General features: G+C 35.4%; 1 protein-coding gene across 2 annotated transcripts in view; it reads left to right on the top strand.

The window, feature by feature from the left end:
* STS (steroid sulfatase) overlaps window positions 1-25362 on the top strand; it is a 109080-nt gene that overhangs the window by 71087 nt on the left and 12631 nt on the right. For both annotated transcript variants that reach the window (XM_005425182.2, XM_031060414.1), the window contains exons 8-9: window positions 4196-4355; window positions 6902-7023. In XM_005425182.2, coding sequence (XP_005425239.1) covers window positions 4196-4355; window positions 6902-7023 — 282 coding nt within the window. The remainder of the gene's footprint in view (window positions 1-4195; window positions 4356-6901; window positions 7024-25362) is intronic.

Here is a 25362-nt window from a genome sequence, read left to right as displayed (position 1 = left end):
TTTCTTGAAGCTGTTAGTAAATCTTTTCCTTCCTGTAAGCCACAGAGAAATCAAGCTGACCATTACTTTGACCGCAGGAATCTTGCTATGGAATATCTAGTGATATTTGTTGGAATTTACTTTTGACTTGAAAGAAAGCATTAGTTGACTTTTTTCAAATGTACTGTATTTTTATAGTCTCTCTGAAGTGATCCAGATTTTTAAATAATCAACCCATCTTTTAATTTGGACTGAAATAAAAAATATCCTCAGAGATCATTTTGTTTGATTGAAGGAAATGTTAGATGAAAAACGTCCAAATGAGCCAGGTCTATTCCATTCACCTGTACAAGAATAGCTCAGATTAATATAAATAAAAGTAACAAAAACAGTACACAAAACAAGTTAAAAGTCGGTAAGAGTAAACTTGTCATTGAAAATAAATTTTTGTTCAACTATTTTATAAAGTAAGCAATAGTAACCAGTCTTGATTGTTGCTATTTGTGGCATTAAGTCCAGTATAGATGGGTAGAATAATTAACGTTGTGTTTATAATTCAAGAGAATAGATTGGGTTTGGAAGCTTTGTTTTTAGAAGAATATATGAAGGAAAGTGTAGTATGGTTATAATCCATGTGATTTAAGAAAGTTGTTTCTATTAATTTTCATCATTCATCATCTATAATGTTAATGGTGATTTACTGCAGAGTTCCTCTTTATATATCATACTTTGTAAAAGCTCTATTGCCAGAGTTAGGTAATAGCAGTCAATTTAAACCAGAGGGGGGGAAAAAAGATATATTCTTTTAGCTAAGATTTGAAATGAGGTTAAAATGGAAATTTGACATCATGTTGTGGATGACTGCAGAGAGTTATGTCTGTATTTTGCCTGCTCCTGCAGATTTTTCAAGAAAGGTGAATGTAGGCTATTGTTCAATGTAACACTGAAAGGTGCAACTACTCAGAAAGTGTAGATGGCTAAGCAGGAAAATACAGCCTCGTGTGTTCTGTGCTGTTTTAAAAACATTTTTGAAAGACTTTAAGAGAACAAAAATAGCAAAAAGGTAAGTTGTCTAGATTTTGCAAGGCATACAGGCTACTAGGTTTTGGTCTTTTCTCTGTTTCAATGTTGTCAAGTCTGAGCAAAACGCAAAACTAATGAGCCGTGTCCTTAAATAAATATCAAGAGATTTGGTTTCAAAATAATGATATTTTCTGGATTTTTAAAATTTTTATTTTATTAGCCATTTAGATGTTTCTGTGTTTCAAGCATCAGTAGTAAAACCTTGATTTTTTTTTTTAAGGGAAAAAGAATGCAGATATCTTGAACAAAGTTTAACAGCTAGAGTTTTAAAGATGATAAATGTCCAGGGATTTGTAATCGTGTAATGGCATTAAGTACCTGCAGTCACTAAGCACAATTCTAATAAAAATGAACACCATGTAAGCAGAGATAATAGAAGACAGCCTTCTGCAATGACCTATAATTCCTGCTCTGATTCCCTGTTATTCCCAGTCTCCAGAGATGTAAAAAAAAATTATGCTCCAATTAGCGTTTTGAAAGGAAAACAGCAGTCACTTCTGCATAGATGTAAGTAAGGAGAAAGCCCTGCTGTGGAATCCATTTTGCTTTTTCTACCTTACAGCAGGGCATCGGAGTTTGTGTAGTGTTCCTTTGTTCTTGGGTAATGTGCAATTTTTCTGTTCTTTTCTGCTGATTCAAGAAAATTGTACTGTGAACCAAAGAGCTGTGAAAGTGACCCAATATCTAAGTTTTAAGAATTGCAACATGTGTGAGAATCAGATTTACCACTTTGAAATTCCTCTGTCTTCAGAGTATACTGAGACAACAGTGTAACAAGACTTTATTTAAACATCCAGTCTAGTATAGCAAGTCTTTATTTAAACATCCATCTAGTCTCTTACTTGGTTCAGACAGGCATACAGAAATAAAAGGAGAATCATAACTAAAGCTAAAGTATAGATAAAGTATAGATCAACTCTTAGTGTTTTCTGTCTGTTGGTAGCCTTCAGCCGTAAAGCTGCTGTCATGTATACACAGAATTAGGATCTGGCTCATGAACTAAATCATCTCCCTGGTGTATCTGTTCACTAAAAGTATGTTCATTTGAGGATATCTGTAATTTTATGGCCTTATGCTTGTTTTCTTTGGATTAACCAATTCCCACTCAGCAGGATTTTCTATGTACCATAGCTCAGTCAGGTTATTAATTTTTCCTGCTGTGAAACACCTAATTCCCACCAAACTTTGAAAAGCATAATGGCTGTTGTACAGGGGTAGGGTCATCTTTTCTACAGAAGATAGACACAAGATATTGACATCTACACTGATCTTGATCGAACAACATAAACAACTGATCAGCATACTTTAGGGTGAATGCTTTCTTTGGCTGACAGGTGTTCTATGTCCCACCAAATAACACTTTTTGACTTAAATCTACATTTTCTTTAGAGTTGTGTTTTGAAAATAATATTTTAATAGAATGTAAACAAAAATAGGACATGCATCTCATTCTTGAGTAGGTAGCCACCCACTTCATCATGAGGATGGAATTACATTTAAGTCAGCATGACAGTAAACTTTTAAGAGTGTTCTAGAAGACAGACAATCCAGTAGAGATCTGATCTTGACACCATTTAAAAAAAAACTTAAGCCAATATTGTTGCTCGACATAAGGCTGAATATTAAAAAGTCATAACTTTTCTGATTTCAGACTAGATGTGTCCCTGACTATTCAATATTATGAGTTCTGATAAAGCCTGTGAAAAAAATTAAGCAAAAATCTGGTATAACAAGGAATCATGGTCGTTCAGTTACAAGAAAAGGTTAAATTTATGCAAAAAAGAGTTGTCTGTCTTGAAGTTACTACTTACCTTTACAAACAGTGAAAATCCTGTAAAAAAACAGGTAGATTCTGAACCCCCTTTGCTGAAATGGAAAAGACCATTGAGAAGTCAATAAAATTGACAGCATGTATAACAAGGTCTGGGGTCAATACCAAAGGTATTGACATCTATGAGGTCTTTTGGGTGTTTAAGATGCTGGGGAAGCAGAACTTTTGAAATAATTTGTTGTAATAATTTTTTGTTGTTGTTGTTTGTTTTGTTTGGTTTTTTTTTTTGTTTTTTTTCTTTTTGTTTGTTTGTTTTGTTTTGTTTTTTAACTTGAAAAAGGGAGATACAGGAAAAAAATAGTCCTGTAGTAGTTGACCTGAACCATAAATTGCTATTTGGTTCATTTAATGGCAGAAGTCCAACCAATACCTTTCTGTTTTTCCAGACATTTTAATTGTATAAAATCTCAATTTATTTCCAAATGGCCCTGACTGTGTTTAACCATATCCAAAACCCATCTGCTTAACAGAAGTTTCTTTTTCAAGTGATATATTAATTTCAAAGGTCACCCTGAAGTGTTCTGCATAGTCACAACTGTGCAGGACATTGGTAATAGCATTTGTGATTCCTCTTCATACAGAGCCAGGTCAATTATTTATTCAGTAATGGTGAACATGCTGTTAGAGAATAAACCCATTGCCCTTCTGTGAAAGGTGTTGGGAGGACTCAGCAGTGATGGATCTTGTAGAAACAGTAAATGACTGCAAGTCACTGTTGAATGCAATCGGTTGATAGTGCATTTGAAGCAACTATGTTGGTTTAGAACACAAGAAGTTTTTTACAGCATCCTGAAAGTTACCATCACTGAAGTGAATTTCTTTATAATGCATTGAAGTGGAGAATTCAGTAACACACTTAAATTAGTACTTTCTTCTATATAAAGTCATTAAGCAACATTTTTAATAAAAAGTCTTGTACCTTCTCTGAATTCATACCTCAGACATCTAAGTAGAGCTCTTTTTTTTATTTTTGGATTCCTGTTTTTTGGTTATAGGTTCACATATCTATAGGCTACACAATCTAGGCCTATATGAAGATTCCAGTGAAATGCTCTTTAATCTCTACTTTTTTTGGTGCAATTTAAATGCACTTTATAAGCTCTGTCTAATACATATTAGTAAATTTACAGACAGAAAGTACTACAGAAGGTTGAAAATTGAGAAAATTAAGAATAGGACAAATTTGTCTAATGGAAAAATTCTAGCTAGACAGAATGTTTAATGTTTGGAAAATGAATCTAATGGGGTGGCATTATCAAAGAAGAAATTGATTTCTCAGCAAACAAAACTAAAATTTTTCAGGTGGAAAATCAACGAACTGGGAAGGAGGCATTCGTGTGCCAGGTCTTCTCCGTTGGCCTGGCATGGTACAGGCTGGTACCTATATTGATGAGCCAACGAGTAACATGGATATATTTTCTACCATAGTTAAACTTGCAGATGCACAGCTACCCTCTGACAGGTATGTTCTGTAGTCATCTCTGTTTAGAGAAAGTGTCATGAGTGTTTTATTCATTCTGGTGATATCTATTAAGATAAAGGTGAGAATGTGAATAAGAAACTAGGTTTTCTACTTGCAATATCATGTTGTGTCTTTTCATATTGGCAGACTGATATATTTTACAGAAATGTTCTATGTAAATGCAGCTTAACTCACAGAATAAGCACCAAAAAGATAACAGAATACCATCAGATCAATGTACTGTCAAATCAAACTTGGAATTACTTACTAAAAGCAAAAATGAATGTATCAAAAAAGGTTCTGTTCTGCATGAGTGAATTTGGTGGAAAAAGAAACTTTAAGTGTAAATTACTTTAAACTTCATGCACTTAGTTGTGACCTGCTTAATATCACAAAACACATCAAAATGCCAGCTACGTTTTTCTCACCGTTTTGTTTGGGGTTTTTTGTTTTGTTTGTTTGTTTTTTTTTCTCTGTACCTAGTAGTCAAAATAATCCCATACAGGGTTTTGCAGCCTGATAAGAAAAGCCACTGGACTTCCACAATTCATAAGATGCCTTCCTGACACTACTACATCCTCAGGCTTTAGTTTGTTTGTGAGATACAGTCTCAGTGGTAAGGTGCCTCTGCCTAAATGCTGTTGCTCTCCAAATCCAGTGAGTGGAGAACCCTGTTGATATGCATATGCTTTGAACACATTGATGACTCACAAACAGCTTTTGAGCACAAAGCATCAAGAATCCACATGGGGAAGCCCACTGGTGAGCAGAGTCACTCTGCTAATGATTATTCATTGAGTGTTTGAAGGAAATGGCAGGGCAGGACAAGTCTAAGACATTAAAAATTAGTCAGGTTGGTCCTGAGAGATGCTCTACAAGCAGTAATTCTGTTGAACCTCAGAAGTTCTGTTTGTTCTTTATGTGGCAGATCTATTGCATTTTGTTTCCATATTGCTTGAGTGAATACTAAGTACTGATGTTTTCTTTGATCCGCTTTATAGAAATTCTAATATAGTTGTGTAGCTTCCACTTGTAGGTTGTTCCGCTGTGATTCTTCTGTGCTAGACTGATGCCATAAGTACTGTTTCATCTTAGGTCATAGAATAGCTTGAAGTATTTTTGTTCCAGCAGCTGGGCTCTTACAGCTCCACTGAATTCTTCCTGAGAAATAAGAGAAGGTAATATAATTAATACTCTGTCACTGTGAGAAAGCAGGTTGAAAAGGAATGGAAGAGATGCTTCTAGTTAAAGAAGAGAAATTAGTAATTGGAAAGAAAAGTCTCATATATTCCTCTGAATCCAGCAGCTGAAGCAATGCTGAAGTACTGGAGACATTTTTCTGGAGATGCCTTTTTCCCCATCAGCAGGGTCTAGAACAGAAAGTGTTCAATAGACATCTGTTAATAAGCAAGCTTGCAAGATGAGCCTGTTACTCAGGCAAGAGAACATGCCTTTTAACAGACCCCCACAGGCAGAGATTCACCCAGACAGCAGTTATCAGACAAGATAGCTTTCAAAATTCCAGGAAGTTTTCCTGCCCATCGTTTCAGAAAAGTGCTACTCTGAATGGCTTTGTTGCATACAATTGCTGGCAAGAATTCAATCATCACATGCAACTTAAAAAAGTAAACTTAGTACCTGTCTTGTAGTAGTTACACCAACGTGAAAAATGTTTTATGTAATGGTAATAAAATGATCATGTATATAAAGGTAATGAAAATCAACATGGACCTTTTAAAACTTTTATAAGTTTCAAAACAATTTTATGGGATGTAGCTCAAAATGCTTGAGAAAGAATTACTTGCTGATTTTTATATCAGCAAAAAGTAATTTCCGATAAGGCTTATTGAAAAATTTGTAATTCATACAAGGTCAAAAATGCAGACTATGATTTCTCCCCAGCTGATGTCAGCAATTCAAAGGTTTAATATAGGGAAACAGCTAAAAGTCTTGCTTATTTTATAACTCAGTTTTTATGTAAATTGACTGACTCCTTCAAAGCATGATCAAATTGTCCAGCAGCATTTAGAGAATTTATATATATTTATGTGTATGTGTGTGTGTGTGTGTAGTTAATAAATGCATTTTTAAACAGTTAATTTTCAAATTTGAAATTACCACTTCTGTCTTAAATTCTGGCATACATAATATACTGAACAGAGATATTACCACTACTTCTGGGGATGCTAGCACAGAACAACATATTTTCTCTGGTTTTAAGGTTACTTCAGCCAGACTACTCCCAAAAACTTGAATGTGAAGGACTGTGTTGTGGCAATTTATTCACTTATGTCTGTTCACTTTCTCAGAAGTGAAAAAAAAAGAGTTGAGGGAACTATTCATAATGGCAAAATGTAAAATTGTTTCCTTAGGTAATGTAAACATCAAAGGGAAGAGCGCCTGAAGGTTTTTCTCCAAATTGATCAGTTGGAGGTGGCCATTCAGATTTGGGGTTTTTTTAAGCAGCGGATGAGCAGAATTATCATATCTTCTAGGAAAGTGAGGTTTGAGTTATTTTTCTGATTTTGAAATGCTTTCTTACTCAGGATTATTGATGGAAATGATCTGCTGCCTTTACTTCAAGGAGAAGTTACTCAATCTAAGCATGAATTTCTCTTCCATTACTGCAATGCATATTTAAATGCAGTACGCTGGCATCCAGGAAACAGTAAGTAAACTTGCCTGTTCACATTTTAAATATTTAATATAATTTTTATTGCAGCTTGAAAAGAACCAGGAGGAAGCCTTAGGCTATAGTAACAAAAAAGTTGTTTAAAATATCTATCCTTTTTCCATCTCTTTCGCTTTTGTCTTTGCTGTTACATTCCTATTCACCATTTTACTGTTTGACATTATTTTGTTGTTATGTATTAATGTTGAATATGAATGCAATACTGAGATCTATGGTATCTGAAAATGTCCTATTTTTTAAAATCTTCATGAGAGAGAGTCTGTGCAACAGAATGAAGTAGTTAAGGTTGACTCTTACATTGTCCTAAAAATGCACAGGTAATAGGATGGTTTGCTGAATAACAGCAAAAGTATGATGTCTGCCTGGCCATTTTTGTTAGTCAGATAACAAAATGTAGAGGAATCCCCAAGTCAAAGCTATAATTATCCAATAAATGAATATAGTATTATAGAGTCCCTTTTCATGCTTTTTATGAATGACATAATTCTATTTTGTAGGCCAAGGAAAAAAGCATTTCTCACTGATTTGCTCTTTTTAACTAACAGCTCACTGTTTCTAGTAGCACCTTCCACATTAACCAAGGCATATATCCCTTTCTATAAAAATCTCTGTGCTGAATGAAGTTAAACACACATTTTGTCCCATCTTAGTTGACATTGAAAGTGATGACTTGTGTTACAGCTTCAAAATAATGATCCGAAACAAGCTTTGGCTTAGAATTTTTTTTAATTATTTTTTTTGTTTAAGTGTTGTGTGAAAGGACTTGTTTAATAGTTAATATGCAAACTTAAAGTATTTGGAAACTCTGCCTTCTTGGTCATCTGTAGGCTGACTCTCTACCTGTCTTGGACTTTAAACTACGAAAAAGGAAATATTACATATAATATTTATTTACCATTACCGTGTCTCTATGTCTTGCATTTGATAAATAATCATAAGGAAGAACCAAGCAATCAGATCTAGAACCATTTTGTATCTGCTGTTGGATGAAGTTATTCTTCATCATGAGAGAAGTGGGCAGAGAAGCTGTTTTTCTCGTACACCTTTGCAAGATGATATAACCCTTGTCTGAGGAAAGGGTCATCTTTATTATTCTCTGAAGGGGAATGTGATGGGAAATGAATGTGAGCAACAGTGGGGGACTAGTCTACTGCATTTACTTGATGAGCAACAGCAATGTAGAGTGTGATTCATCCTTTCTCCAAGGCATTCAAATGATAAAGCCCACTCAGAACCTGGTGATAACATTTTCATAACCATGGGCCGGCTTTTGTACAGAAGGTTGTTGTGGTTTAGTTCCAGACAGCAACTAAGACTGACAGAGCCATTCTGTGTCTCTTTCTGTAATGGGGAAGAGAACTGGAAGGGTAGAAGTGAGAAGACTCATTAGCTGAGATAAAGACATTTTAACAGATAAGGCAAAAGCCACACTTGTCAGCTAAGCAAAACAAGGAATTCATTTATTATTTCCCATTACCAGGCAGGTGTTCAACCATCTCCAGGAAATCTGGGCTCCATCACACATAGTGGTGATTTGGGAAAACAAATATCATCCCTGAATATCCTCCCCTCCTTCTTATTTCTGCAGCTTTCTGTGCTGAACATGATGTCATTTGGTCTTGGATATGCCTTGGGTCAGTTGGGGTCAGCTGTCCCAGCAGTGCTCCCACCAAGTGCTCCTTGTGCACTCCCAGCCTGCTCACTGGTGGGGTGGGGGGAGAGGCAGAAGAGCCTTGTCTGCTCAGTAATAAATAAAACATCCCTGTTATCAACACTGTCTTCAGCACAAATGCGAAACACAGCCCCATATTAGCTACTGTGAAGTAAATTGGCTCTATTCCACACAAAACAAGCACAAAGGTCTTTTGATATTCTGCCTTGTCAGCTTACATTGTACTGAGAATAGAAAAGACCCAGGTATTCCTCTCTATTGTCTTATGTACCAGTTCTCTGTGAGGCCTTCACACCATTCAGCACGTTCTGCACTTCTCCGGTAATGGGCCCTAACCCAAATGTCCAACTAGACTGCTCATTCCTTCATTAAACATGTAATTTATATTAATTTCAAAGATGCACTTTTTGAAGAATAAAGCAACAACAGCTTAGAAGAGAAAGCTTACAACAGGTAAGGAAAATGTGATGTATGTGTTTATTGATTAAGGTACAAGGTAACGGTACATATACTGTGTGTATGCACTTATTAATGCATCTATCATGAGATTTCTTACTATATTTATTTTCTGGGAAGTCTCAATTTGCTTATTAGTGACAGCATGCTTATTCCACTATTTTTTCTAGATGCCCAAAGTGTAGTATTAGCTTTGATCCTCAGGAAATCCTCAGCTAAATTCTGCTTAACTATTTGGTCCCTTTTTAACTCCATCACCCCACACTTCCCTTAGTAACTCCATCTTTGTCACTATTAGATTTTCACTGTGCTTCAGTCCAGAACCCCTTTTTTTTGGTTTAATTTTTGACTCTTACATATATATATATGAAACAGGCAAATGTAATGTATGTTAAATTTTTGGTAGTTGCACATCTTTCACTTGCTTGCAAGATTCTAGTCTGAGTTAAGCAGGCAGGTTTCTCACATCATTCAAGGAAGGTCAGAAACATCAGAGTGAACAATTACCATTTTGCATTTATACATTTAGAGGCTAAGAGTTCTTCATAACCAAATCAATACACATCTTCATTAAGTTATATTAGTCAGGTCAGTTATTGCATTCACAATGTACTTTCCCCTTGATCAGTCCTTTGAAGGAGCTTTTAGAGGATGTGTGCTATGCAATGATCTTCTCAAAAAAGTCTGCAGAATTTAAACCTTGTGCTTTCTAGAGAGTCATGAGGAAAATAATCTCTTGGGTTTTTTCTCTTTTCTTTTTCTTTCTTAGCCACAGAAATAAGCTAACATTTTTTCTTCATGTCACTTTGACTCACATTTTACCTCATGCTAGAAAATAATGCACATAATTCTTCACATTCTGAATTTTAAAAAATGAATGAAAAATCAAGCAATTTTTTTGCTCTCACATACTTGTGCATGCTGATACTTCACAGAATCACCGAGTTACAGAATAAGCTGAGTTGGAAGGGACCCACATCCTTCCACTCAATGGAAGGATCATTGAGTTCAACTTGCTGTAATTACCTTGGAAGCAGCCAAGATATTTAGTCCTAGTCCTTGAAGGATGATTTCCTGTTATTTTGAAAGCTTATAAATATTTGTAATTTAATGTATTTGTCAAAAATACAGAGAGAAAGACATGTAAAAAAGTAAAGTGATTTCCCATTATCAATACTTTTTCTGCACAGGTGCCTGGTATACCACAGAAGTACCAATATATGAAAGCAACACCTTTAGAAAAAAAAACCACTACATTTTCTGTCTTCCTAGTAGGGTGTAATCACCTTGGTTTTTTTAATCATTGAGTATTTTTTTTTTAACCATTAAGCATTTTTATTGAAAATAAAACAGATGTAGGATCTGCCTTAACTTTCTTGACCTGAGCCACCCAAAATTTTGTGTTGCTTTCTGTGATGTATGCCAGATGATACTTTGGCCTGTTTTAAGTCTGATCACATGTTCTTCTGCTTGAGCAAGTTGACCAGTACTTTTGTATTTGCTAACTTTATAATTTAGCATAACTGAGTACTAAAAAACTACCAAGAGCACTGTCTCCAGAATATTACTGGCATATGAATCAGTACTACTAAAAATGCATTGCTATGACAACTTAATTATAAGGAGAGGATTAATCAGATACACAGCAAATCTATAGCTGAATGAAACTTCATCTTTCAGGTTGCGCTGCTTGTATGCAAAATTTTGATTTGATAAGGAGAAAATATATTGTAATGCTGTGTAATAAATATTGAGAAATATAATGCAATGCAGTCTGCATTATAAAGAAATAATGATCTTCACAGTATTTTCCTACTACTGATAAAAATATAATAATGTTTCTGATGAATGCTAGAGTGACTTTACTAGCAGCACTTCACTTTTTCTGTTTCAAAATGGAAAGCTCTTCAGTGGAATATGTCATTCAGTAAACAAAAGACAAGAAGATTTTCTATGGGAAGTTCAATTGAAGCAGACTACACTGCAATGCCAAACTACCTTATTGTGCAAATACAATGACTTTAAAAGACAGTAGAAATTCACTGAAAAGCTTTATATAGAAATTTCCCACTTTGATTCAATTAACAAATAAGATACATTTCAATTAGTGTTTATATTGACTTTCTTGAATGTTGTGAACTACCTCAATTTCTGAAATTATTTCAGTCAAATTCACCAGTGAGGGATTCTCTCTGTAGTATCACAGAATTCAAAGCTATTCTGATTCCTGGCTGTTGCAATATTCTCCAGCATCCAACAGTATTTCATGACATATTTTGTTTTATGGCTAGGAGTTATAGGCGCTTCCTAGTCATTAATTTTTCTACATTTTCAGCTGTAAAAATTGAATGTGAAAAACAAATAAAAAAGTAAATGAGAGAGAAATATTTTGGTTTGCAGTTTTCAGACTGAATATATAGGATAAATTTAACAGAATAGTGTTTTGGGTTTTTTAAGAGGTTCCTCCAGATTTAGTTTAACTAAAAACATTGGAGTCATAATAGAGAACAAAACATAAAAAATCTTCTCAGAAGGGTCATTTTGTAACAACTTCTGGTTTGGAAAAGTACAACCTTTCTTGTGAAATTGAGTTAAAATGGACCTGGTTTTGAAGAAATTAGGCATGAGGAATACCTTCCACTTTTCCTTGCCTCTCAAAAGCCCAATGTTATTCATGCCGTAAAGGGTAGTAAGGGTTACCTTATAAATTAAGGGGGCTTAAATTATTTATAGTGCCATTCTTAGCTTGATTTTTTGTAACATCACATTCAGTGTTAATAGTTAAAAACTGTAAAATGAATTAATATGCTTAAAACACTGGCTTGTGAGCACAATATTATACTGTGAGGAAAAACACAGGAGTTGGAGTTTAGACAAGTAACAGAAACTGGAAAACTTCTAAAAAGCTCTGGAACCAGCTTGAAATGTTTGGGGTTTTTTTTGCAGTCAGGTTCTCAGTGTGAGGGTAGGTGAATCTAGTGGTTGTCTCTAGCAAACAGTGTGTATATAATGTGTATAACCACAGTCTAGCATTAGTGTGTATATAAGGAAAATTTTAGTGTTATGTGGTGCAAAAACACTTGAAAATGCCTGTCCTTCCTTGTTTGGTCCTCGTAGTGCAGCTAAGAAATATAATTATGCAGACATCCACAAAGTAAATGAACACTTCTCTTTGCTCTGAATTGGAAAGTATTAGAGTTTTTCCTAAGTACTTGATATTTTAAAGATCTGTCTTAATATTGCTTCCACTTTCTGAATATAAACAAGAAATTTCAAATCATGCATTCTCTAAAGCCTCATAAGCTTCTTTTTTATTACTTTCTTAGTAATAACAGAGGAAAATTTTCAGTGTGTTCTTTACCATAGTGTGAACAAATGCTACAGCAGCTTCATTTGTGAGATGTGGGATGTGCTTGTCATACACAGAGGACCCATTGGCAGAACCCACGCCCTTGCCTTACTTCTTCCTATTCTTTTTGCTTGCTTCCCTGAGGAGCTTTTTCCATTTATGGTTTATTTGCCTTCTCTGTGGGGAACGAATGACTTAGAAGATGTTGTTACAGATTAGTAAAGACTCGCATTGACCCTGAGAATGCCAACAGTTACAGTTGCTTGCATTGCTTAATAGTACAAAGGAAGGAATACTTAATAGAAGCTTGATCCAGAAATTTCTTCTTTTGCACAACATCTTCAAGGAGAGATACTACCATGTGACTTCCACTGCTGTCAAGGAAACATTTTGTTTCCTTGCAAAGAAACATCTTTTTTTTATCCAGTCTTTTATCACACCAACCTTGTATCTTTTCTCAGAAGATAACATGAGACAGGATAAAATAGAAAGAATAAACATTTAAAGGAGTAAAACTTTCCTATTGTCACAAAAATTCTAGATTTTCAGCTAGAAAGAATAGACTTTTTCTTTAATTGTAGTAAAATTGATTCAGGGACATTTTTGTCTTAGAGGGCTGTTCCTCCAGTGAAGGACCATGGTAAATGTCCCTTGACAGTGGCATTATACACACAGACATTCAGTGATCATATCAGAATGCTTTTTCTTCATATAAAAATAGAAACTGTAACATACTGGTCTATTGAATTCAAAATATCTTGACCTAAATTAGTAATGTTTTTAGTGAACACTAAAAGAGGTTGACAGGTTTCAGTGATCATATAATGGCAAAGGCATTTAAAGTAGATGATTCAGTGCTATTTAAACCTCGGCTTTAATGGTTTGCTGTCAGATATTTTGTCATGCGTTTGTGATGTGTACAAAAGATAAATTTTAACAGATTTTTTCTGCATACTCCACAGCTAACACTTAAATACAAGAAGTTATCTGAGTTAGAGCAACTGTCTGATATATTTTTATTTATTTATAAATTTAGCAGTAGTGAAAACAACAACCACATAAAAGACTAGGTAAAAATGTTCTGCAACTTTCAAAAATTAATTTCAGCATTCCAAGCAACATTAAAAGTGAGTCTTTAACAATATCTGGAGCATTACACTTCCAAAAATATCTTTAGCTCAATGTTGGATTTGAGCCTGCAGCATTTTGCATGTTACATTCAGAACATAGCGCTGATTCATCCTAATTTTAAAGTCGGATTCAAATGGCATATATTGTCTTAGGCAATGTTCTTCAAGGGAAGTAGTTAATGCATGCACAACCCACGTGGAGTATTCTGTGCGCCACAGCCTCTAACCTCATATTATTCCTCCTAGAAAATAAAACAAACCGTATGTTTATTAGAGAAATTCCCTGGAAACTTGACTGTCAATAGTGAGGTGACTTCTCAGTATGGCATAAGAAGACCCTGCCATGAAAGGCAGAAGGAATAAACGTAGAAGAAAACAGTGAATGTTTGCAGGCTAGGTGCACTTGGGCAATACTATGGTGGAGGTCAGTGTGCAATCTGTGGATGATGTGCACTCTGTACCATGTAATTGCTTCTAAATTTAAGTTCTGCTCAGTACTTTGGACAGAAAACACAAGCAGAATTACTCAGTAATCAGTGCAACTGTTATCAGCCTGAGAAAAGCTCACATCTCAGTACAAGGAGTGGTCTTTTTGTTGCTTTCAGCCCATTTTATGTGGTCTCAAAATATCAGAGGGTATGTAACACATTGAATTTTTCAAGTATCTTTTCCTAAGGCATTTATATTTTCTTAAAACTAAAAGTAAGGTGGAAAAAACCTACAGCAAAACACTGAACAGATTTCTGTAACTTGTTACTTGTTGTGTCATCGTTAGTACAGAAATTTTGTGGATTTGTATGAATGCTTTTTGACACTGAAAGAGACTACATTTCACTTGTAGTTTTTTATCATAGCTCTTTCAATGACCTCCTAATAGAAAAGCAAATTAGGTGAAATAGTGTAGAATAGGCTCCTGCACATCATGACATTTTTCACATTTATTCAAAGTTTTAACCCTAAATTTATTGAAAATAATTCTTCAGATGCAGTTCACTCGTATTCAGGAGAATGTTATGGTCTCGTGGTTGTAGGACTCTAAGGTGAACATTTCTGAGACTCAATTACTCAGTCCTCTTCAAGACTGACATTTTAAAGCAAAATAGGTTTCTAGCATTCCCAGTACAAGGAGGAAGTTAGAAATCATGGCTCACTCACAACATTAAAAGTCAACAAGACTATAAAACTTCAATAAAGATAATGAAAATTTAGTACTTAGAATTAGCACTAATGCAATAAAGAAAGGGTGACCCTTTTAGCATTAAGAAATATTAGTCATCATTAAGATAATTTTGTCATTACCAAGTGTGTGCTAATTTTTCATGTACAACCTGTTACCTGTCTGTTGAACATTAATTTTTAAATGGTATTATATCACAGAAGCAAGATACTCAATCATTACACTTGCTCAGTGAGTAGAGTCTTCAAGACTCCATAGAGTCTTCAAGATTAACTAAATTATATTATCTGGGCTCTCTTCAATGCCATAGGATATTTACAGGCAGTTATTCAGCCTGAAAGTCTTATCTTTCTGTATGGTCCTGTTTGGTGACAAATAGAGACTGAATCTCAGTCCTAAAAGCTTATAGTTACCTTAGCATTATTTCCTGTCCTTGACAGCAAAACTACTGAGCCACAAAGCTTTATTATGTGGACTCAAAACCAATGTCTTGATTATTGTGTTGTTGATAATTCCACTTTGAATTCTCTACTATCTCTTTCCGGTTTTAGTTGACTCACATGAGTTTGGTTTTTTGTTTGTTTGTTTTTTGTTTTGTTGTTGTTGTTGGTTGGTTGGTTGGTTGGTTGGTTGGTTGGTTGGTTGGTGGGTTTTTTAACAAAGTTCCCCTCCCATTCCTATCCAATGCCAAGCTCCAAATACTTTATTATCTTCCAAAAGCCAACATTGTTAATTAATCACTTGGTGAAGCTGCTAAAACAGTACCATGATACATAAACATCGAGATAATTAGAGAGAGGTAATAACAAAGTATAAATGATTTAATGAAGATTTTGACTTTAGCAGTATTAAAGTATAAGACTGAAATATTAGATAAGAAAGTGTGAGTAAATAAATCTACCTGAGTGAAAAAATTACTTATTCTCTGACAATGTTGTCTCAAAACTCTGTAATTTCTTTTGAATGCAATTTTAGAGCATTCTAGGATGCTCTGGGAAACATTAAATTAGGATTCATTAGTTCTTCATGACCATGGTGCCTTAGAACTGCAAATCCTTTAGTTCCATCAGGGTCTAAGTCCACTTTATCCCAGACCTGGTCATGGAGGCACTTTCATGCACTTTCTCTACTTCTTCTTCTCTCAAATTATCCCAGTCTAGCAAATGGGATTTTGTTGCAACTACATTGCTGTTTGCTTTTGATCAGCTGTTAACTTTCTGTCTGAGACATTGTTGTTTTATGGAAAAATTCAATTCCTATCTACTGTAGGTAGACAGTGGGTTTTAAAGCATTGATATAAAAATGGAGTTTGCTGTGCTGTAGGATATCTCTCTCTGTTTTATGCAGCATATCTAAATTAGAAGCTAAAACAATTATTTTATTAGTATATATATCTGCATCAGATGCTCTATATGAGGTCATAGCTTTAGTATCTGATTTCTCAAAGCCTAATACTCAAACATAATTATGATTCATAAATATTATATAAAAGTTTAAGATTTTGACTGACACCCATAGAGGATGACAGCTCTATAATACTGAATGGTGGATTGCTTGTAATATTTTTAGTTGACAATGATTTTTTGACTCTGAGAAACAATGTAATTGTTACTAAAACCAATTTTCAGCTGTAGCCAGAGGCTCTAAGAATACATACCTTTATGATTCAGAAACAACTGGAGCTCTTGAACATTCAGGTCACTTTTCAAAAAGCAACTTACAAGAAATCCAGAGATTAAATAAAACTTATCATTTTTTCTAGACAAAATCAGTTTCATCAGTGAGGACTATTTTTATGTATGCTGTGAAGGCATGAGCTTTGAGTTAGGAAAATATTAGTAATCTGATGCATTCTTTAGTGTCAGCAAATACATTATGTGACCTTAAATAGGGATTACAATAAAATTAAATATGTTTAAAAATGAATTATGATACTTGGAATATTTGGATTATGACATTTGAATTTTTCAAAATTAGCAAAAATTACCAGTTCTTTTACAACTAAATTCTATTAGATATTATATTTTGACAGTTTTCAGGTTTTTCCGGAAAATATTGCAAAGTTCATTAATGAGCTTATTTTAGCACAAGAGTAAGTACTGAACACAAATGTCTCAGTTCAGTTTCACGGTCAATGGAAACATAATCAGTCTGTGGATAGAAGAGCAACTGGGAATTGTAAGAATTGTACAAGAATACAGGTTGTTTCCTCATATGCTTCAGTTCATTCAGGTCTGCTCTAGTGGAGCTGTTGGGTCATTTAAAGGTTCTGGTGATTTCAAGAACACTGAGTAGCACCAAATACGAGGACTGCATTGTGGCAACAGAAGGCTGGCTTAGAAAACCATGCTGGTATTTAGAAAGAGGCTGTAATAATCAAGAAAAAGGTGCCGAGAAATGCTTTAACTGGGTTTGGGAACATGGTACTAAATACATAATACAAAGCCTCCTGATAATTATCAAAGACCTCATTTCCCCCTCCCTCCCCGCCTTTTATATTGCCAAAATATTTGAGGTCTCCATATTGAAAGTGTTTAATATATACCAGTGGTTTTAAATGGTGATGACATCCTGAATTTTGAAAAAAATTAGCCAAGCCAAACCAAAACAATAACCCTGAACTAAGATCTGAGAAGTATATTTGAATGTTTAGCGACAAGCGGGTGGAACTAAAAAAAGTAAACGTGCCACTGCTACTTCAGAAAATATTTTTATACATATCTTTCAAAGCATTTAATCCATGGGAAGTGTTTGTATTTGGAAGATCGAAAATATGAAAAAATCAACATTACTCTCTTTAACACAGCTTAAATGTGAAAAAGTTACAGATTTTTATCTCTTAATCAAGAAAATTAAGTATAAATTATTAGAATGGTTTAAAGTATTATTCCATTAGTGGATATTTTTCAAACGAAGATGTTGGCAAGTGATTACAAGGACAATGTCTACATGTCAAGCCTGATAAATCTGTGGCATTGCCGTGGCATGGAGAAGTCAGAAACAGGTTTCTACCCCATTGACATGTGAGCCTTAAGAGCTTGGCTGAGCCTGCCAATGCAATCTTTGCCTGGACATACAAGAACAGTTCCTATGATATTTGGTCTTTTCTAACTAATTTCAGGCAATTTGTTCTCTTTGCAGACCAATTTGACCTCAGGTTTTTTTGGGGTTTTTTTTTGCCATGCTGTATTGTTAGATTTTGCATTTCAGTTGCTACATACTTGAAAAAGCTGTGCGAGGACACATTGTGTCTCAGGGATGGAGAGGAGAAGCTTTAGGAAGGCTTAAACTCTCTGCATTCTTGGACATCAGTACAGCTGTGTAATATTTCAGTATATGGGTATCTTACTCCTCCTGTAAATTTTTATCTGCTCTTGCAGAGCTAGTTGTGAAAGCAGATGACCTTTTTTATGCTTGAAGTTTTGGTCTTTTTATATTTGATGAGTGAGTAGTGATCCAAAGTTCTGAAGTTAAAACTCGACAGATCTGTGAGATTCAGCCGGACAGGCAAAGTTTTCAAAGTGAGGGTCAAGATCTGGATGACAGCTAAATTGTTTAGCAGGTCCATCTGCCTGGTCTGATTATCACTTGAGTGCATTTTGATTGGTAGATTTCCTATTTTATAATACTAACTGAATTTCAGATTCCTTTTTTTGTCTTCAGAGTCTAAGTGCCAAGACCTCAGTTAGGAATTCTCTTTGGGTATCACTAAAAAGTTTAAGAGAGACTTTAATCAGGGTAAGCGACAGCTAGTTCAAGACTTCTTTGGAAATGTTATAGAAAGTGTGTTTTAATTAATCACAAGATGAAATAGAGGTAAATGTCTGTCAGTGTGCAGTGCACTATAGTATGAAGGAAGGATTACTGCAAACCACTGCTGAATGCTAAACTAAACCTTGTTTACATCTGAAAATAATTAATGTAATCCATTTTCTTCTCCATTGCAATGGATGAGGAATATGTGTAAGATTATTTGCTTTGTGAAGAACAACATAAAAATGCTTAGAAGGGGCTAGGGTAGTGAATAAAATAGAAAGACATTTCCTTGTCTTTCCTGTTGCCATTACTATTGTCACAGATTTTATAAGGAGTATTTTGACAAAGAAACCAGCTAAAATTGAGAGATGGAGCCTGAGTTTGCAGAAGTATGAATTAAAAATTTAATGTAAGATTCAACAGTCCAGAAAAAACTACCAGTATGCAGATGTTTCTATTTCACAATATCATGTCATCACTCTTAACTGCAGTGAGGAGGAAGGGCATATATAAAATTTATATCTGTCATGTAGTGCCAAAAGCACTTTGAGTTGTTCTGAGAAGGTACAATGTGTAACTGAATGACTTCAGACTGCAAACAGTTTTATATTCTATTTATTTATATCACTTCTTAAAATAAGAGGTTAGAGCCCTTAAAGAAAACCATAATGTATGGCAACATACTCTTAGACCAGTAAAAAGGTGTATTTTGTGCTCAAGGATAAAGCTTTCTTTGTTTAACTTGTCTTTGTAATTGTCTTGTTTAACATATCGTGAACCTCATAGTGCTGCAAGAAGTAATAATAGGTGTTGGATTGAGTTTATGAGGTAAGTGCCCTCTTCAAAGATACTTTGAGGCTTGTTAGAATTATTAAATTGAATTGTATAGTTAGTAAAAAATAAAAGATCAAGCCAAAGGCAACAAACATGTTTTCTACCCCCTCATTCACAGCACTGGTCTACCTACTGTGCTCCAGAAACTGGAGAGAAAAAAAACTCCACCAGTATTCCTTTTGCCACTCATGTATCATCAAAACCCCTGTCCCTTTGTGAGACTGACTGAAGTTCTAGCACTCTTGCATTTCTCACACAACAATCTGTAAGAAAATATAGCTCAGAGAATGAAGAACAGTGGCTGGAGTTCCTGAGGTCCATTGCTGCGTTCTTCTAGTTTGAGATGAACTCACTCCATAGCTGGTTACATCTCAGCTCAGCATTGTGGGCATTGTGTAGGATTATCCTATGCTGATGAATCTCTCCAGAAGGCCCAAGAGCTGGGAAGGTCTTTGGTCAAATGCTGCACCCAGGTTCCTGCATCACACAGGTCAAAAGCGCCTGAATTTACCTGGCTATATTAAGTAGTATGCCACATATAAATGTATATGCCATAAGAAGAAAAGGCAACAAGATGTTACCACTGAGATGCTGAGTAACTGAGGATGTTTGGAGGGAGTGGATGTTGCTCAGCAGACATGGGTTTAATCTTGAGGGAGGTAAGCTGAACACTGATTTTTCTACAAGGCAGAGCAGTCCAGTGAACAGGACAGTTAGAGCTGGTAAAACTTGATTCAAGCAGCTTCTCCCTATAGGCCTTGAGACAACATTAAATTAATTCCTCACAGTATATCCATTAATATATATCAGTGTTGCAAAGAAATAAAACAGTTTTTATTAACTGTTTTATTAAGCAATAGCACAGGTGGCCAAAAAATAATTTACTCATTATTTTTCATAAATTGTTTGAAGTAGGAGATTTGATGGAAGTTGAGCAGCATATGCAGATCCTTGCTGAAACAATTAGTTGTGCACACAGCAGCTTCAGTCATAGAATACATTGTACTTTGCTAAATTTAAGCATGGAGTTATTATTTTAAGCTAATGTAGGAATACTTTGTTGAAGTGAAGGCAAACAAGATTAAATCATCAGTAAATTCATAGGGATTTTAACATTTACGTCAGTGCACCACAACTCTACAAAAGGCGTGGAAATGGAATTTAGAATAGACAATGCAACAGGTAATTGAGGGATGGGGCAGACCAAATGAACTGTGAGACAGTCATCTGTACCAAAATCCTTATTTTAACTCCAGAAAAAGTTTGTGAAGGATTTGTATTTGAAAAAGTTGGTAGATAAAACACCAAGTGAAAGGAGTATGCCAATAAAATGTCTTTGTCTTCTGCAATAAAGGAAATGAATGATAGTAGCACAAAAGTTACAATAGAAGACACCATACATCAAGAGAGCTCTTAGAAAATACATTGCGGAGAACAATTGTGCAGTGGCAGGGGGATGAATTAGATGACAAAAAGAAAATTCACTTGAAATACCTGAAATGAGATTTTGTTCTTATTTTCTACAACTGGAACGTAAGAAACTGTACATTTATATGAGCAAGATACAGCATCTCATAAGCAGTGTTGATGTAGATGTGCTTAGTTAGTGACTGCATTTCAAAGGTCATTGAATGACCATGAGGGATAAGTAAGGCTCACTTTGAAAAAGTATGCAGAAGTAACATATATGAGCAAGGAAGACAAACCTCTCTATTTTCTGGCCATGTCAGTGATATTTATAGGTTTTACATGTGCTTGAGAGGAGGAAATTTTTAACACCCTATGGATGAACACTGTGGGATTTTCATAAGCAGCAGCACCTTGTAGATAGATATTTGGTCTTAAAATTGAGGGTAGACGAGAGATTAAGACAAGTTCAGCTTTCTAAGCGGGGTGACACTTCATCCTGAAGGTCAGTCCAACAGAACTGAGTGACCCCTGCGCTGACAGGGACTATACTGACAGAGCAATATCTTCCAGCACCTGAGCAGAATGAGCAGAGCTGGCTGCTGGTAACAGACACCACAGTAGCCCCAGTCCTGGCAAGGTGGTGAGTCAAGTTCAGGATCTACCTAGCGAATGCAGTCAGGAGCAGGAGGAGATGAGAGCACAGACAGAGCTGGAAGGAAGGCTGTAGCCTAGAGACATCCAGAGACAGGGCTGGGAACTGGCACTGCTGCACAACTCAGGCAGGGACTGGTGGCCTTGGGCTGAGCTGAAAGGGGAATCCTGGTCCATGGGCAGGGTGCACAGATGAGGATCCACTCAAGGGCTGGGCAGGGCCAGTGAGGCTTTTTGGTGCCTTCAAGACTCATAACACCTTGGTTTTTTAGTAAACTCTGAAGATGGTGATGACAACATGTACATGTATACTATACTGTGTAGATGCCTACAGCTGAGCTAACCTGAGCAAGTCGCTCTCATCAAAAGAGAAACAAGCATAACTCTTCTCATCCTAAACACCTCTAACAAATTTAAGCAGATAAGTATAGGCTGGTAACTAGCTTACATAAAGACCAGCACGTTGGTTGCAGTGATCCAAAATTAGGTGAGGTGACCAGATTGTCAGATTGAATGCTAAGCAGCAGTAAAGTGATGAGCAATAAATCCTATTTCAGCAACATTAATTTAAAAGTGGAGATGCCTTGCTACCTTTTTCACATTCTGAAATATTTTTGAAGTATTATTGTGCTAAGTGACAGGAAGAATACTATAGGAGGCTTTTGAAGTTGACTAGGAATTTTAGACTCAGGGAATTTATTTAGTGTAATTTTTTTCTTTTAAATCACCAGAGATTCAAAAAAGGGCCTGTCTACATATATAGATGTATAAAATAGTCATTAAAATGTGCAATAAAATGCAAAGAGTTAACTGGTTTTGGAACACAAAGCAGCATTTTATTCATTCGTTAGTGTCATGAAAGAACTGAGTAGAATGGTCAGAAAGATATTAAAATGCAAATCCTGACTTGAGTGGCAGTGTCATAAATATCTTTAAAATCTAATTAAGAAAGCATCACTCACTACGCTTGTTCAATTTTCCTTTTAACACAAGGCTGAAATTGTCATTTACTTTGCCTGTCAGCTATCAGCTCTCTAGTAATCTTTTACCTTTTCCTACAGGTGGTGTTGGTGATGGGGCAGCTCTTACTGTGGAAGCATAGGTGTCCTTCCACAAAATCACTTTAAAAAACTTCATTAGTGTCATTTAAACCTCATTCCTTGTCACCAGATTTTGTCTTAATATCAACACACAGTGGCAAAGTAATGTATCAAAGAAATTGCACAAAATCTTGTAGCAAAAAGTAGCAAGGTTCCATAGATACATAGAAGTATCTTTCACTGATATTAGACATTTGCATGCTATAGTTTGCAGCAAAGTTGTTTCTTGAGGTTTCCTCAAGACTAGAAGACAAATGCTGCGGGCCACTTTTATGGATTTGAGTGCTGCCCTTCATGAAAAACATTGAAGTGTCAGTGTGATATGGATTAGTGTTTGTTCTCCACTGAAGGACTTAAATAGAATCAAGTGTCTGATTCATAATATGTAGGTCATGGGAGAAAATTCACTTTTCCTTCAGTAATGACTCAGGAGTCTTCACATTACTTACAGCACATTTTTGTTGGACAGAGAGCAGCCACTCTCCCCTCTGAACTGTGTCTTTTTACAGTGTTTTTCATCTTTTTCCTGTCTGTTTATTCATCTTGCTCTCTTTATTTCTCATCTCACTGATAGTGAATCCTCTTTTGATCCTCTTAATTGATCCAACCCTTGTGTGATTCTGCCTTCTGTGACTGCAGAAGCTAATGAACTCTGACCCTCAAGAGGGTTTTTCTGTCATTTGCCTTTTGTTTTTCAATCTCACAAGTTCCTTGACTTCCAGTGTTCTCTCTAGAGAAGCCTCCAATTTTAGAAGTGGGTTTGGAGTTAGTTTTTTGTTGTTGATGATGATCTCTCAAAGATCTTTATGGTTTCTTTCTTTACTCATTTTATTTTTGATTATATCAAAAATAAATATCTTTTTGCTCTGCATGAAACATCTAATCACTTACTACTGTTTCTTGCTGTAGTTCATTGCAACCTTTTCATACACTTGATTATTGAAGATATTTTGTTTCCCTGCTTCCTAACTTGCTTTATGAGCATCATCTTCACTCCATGTTTGCTCCCTTTGTTTTTTTTTCCCCTCTCTCTACCTGATCTTCCCTATGTCATGGATGCACCACAATCAAGGAAAGCTTCCAAAAATCTCAAATCGTCTCCCATATCCCTCCTTCGTGTTCTGTGTTTCAACCACAGCACTGGAGGAAGCAAAACAAGCATCAAATGCCATTTACCTAAACTGTCTCATTAAGAATTTTAATATGCTATCTTGAGTCTCATATCAGAGCAGCTGCAGTTGAATTTGGGTGACACAGTTATGGACATATTATTTGATAAGTGTGAAATAACATGACTGTCAAAAGAGAGAAGAGCATTTCTAGCAAGAAGAGACACCAGGAAACAGTTTGTATCAAGCTCAAGAAAATTGACCTAATCATCTGATATAAATATCTGCTCACAATTTTTTAGGTAGGAAAGTGTTCCCCCTGACAAGCATGACAAATACTGTTAAAGTATTTTCTTGCCTTTGCTCTGCTCTGTGTTGGTGGCAGCAGAGTTATTGTTAGGCTCAGGCAGAGCTATTTATACCCTGGGATTTGCAGTGCTCCATTCCCTACCAGCATTCCCCTACTTATTGTGGGAGAAAGAGAGAGAGAGAGAGTGAGAGAGAGATGAATAAAGGGAATGAAAAGAAATTAAATACAATCCTTTAAAAAATACTAACTCTACTCCTAATCATAGCAAGAGCATGAAACAAACTTATTATCATAGTTATTTAAGCTGAAATGAAGACCTTTTTTTTCCCTTTCTGCTTCTTGTCTTATTTTCACATCCCTTTATCCTGGTTTAGATTGCAAGCTAAGAGGCAGGAATTTGGCTGCAGTATGGAAGGCACAAGCCAGACTTCCTGTAAAACCCAGAAAAACCAACAACATAAACAAACAAACAAACAAACAACAAAACAAAAAAAACCACGAAAAACAACCCCCCCAAAAAAACCAAAAAAACAAATACCAAAAAGCCCCATTAAAACCCCAAAAAGACCCAACAAAGAAACACCAAAAATTCCAAAATTATTTTGTATTAATTGAATGACAGACCTAAGTAACCTTTTATGAAAATGATGCTGGTATTTTCATCTAAATCCTCTATAAGGAACAGTTAAAACCTATTTTTCTCATCTGCATCCACAGGACATCTTTCTATGTTCTTGTTTCTCAGAGGAAGGAGATTTTAACAGGTTATTGCACTTCTGAAGGGTAAAGCCTTTTTTTCACTGCACATTGTACATGCATTTTTAAGCTGAAAATTATAAGAGAGAGTCAGGATTCTTTCCTTTTTCCATTACTTGCTGTCATCTGGAGAATAGCTGGAAATTTCTACATCCACTTTGTATTCAACCAAAACAAGAAAATATTCCCATTACTCTACTAAAACTCTCCAAATTCAGACATTTTTGCTGCCTGGAACTGTGAAATCAAGTTTGGCTTTTGCATAAAGGTCCAAACTAAAGAACTGTTGGGATTTCTCTGAAATACCATTACCTCAAACAAGTCAATGTGAAAGAGAAAACAAACTTCTAGAAATGTTCTTAGGAACAAATTTGTAATTCGTACCAGAGTCCTTGCTGATCATCTGTAAGAGAACCTCCTGTGCTATGTCCTTTTCATGCTAAGGTTTTTAATTCAGGATTTTGAAGGATTTTTGCATTGTTTGCTCAGTATCAGGAAAATTGCAAATTTTTGGTTTAACATTGTTTGTAATCTTTTACTAGTTTCATATTCTGGAAAATACATGCATTTTCTACGCTGGGATAAAAACTGCTGTCTCATATTTC

This window comes from Geospiza fortis, unplaced genomic scaffold (genome assembly GCF_000277835.1).
Source record: "Geospiza fortis unplaced genomic scaffold, GeoFor_1.0 scaffold50, whole genome shotgun sequence".
Classification (NCBI taxonomy): Eukaryota; Metazoa; Chordata; class Aves; order Passeriformes; family Thraupidae; genus Geospiza; species Geospiza fortis.
This window is presented reverse-complemented; position numbering and strand designations above follow the sequence as displayed.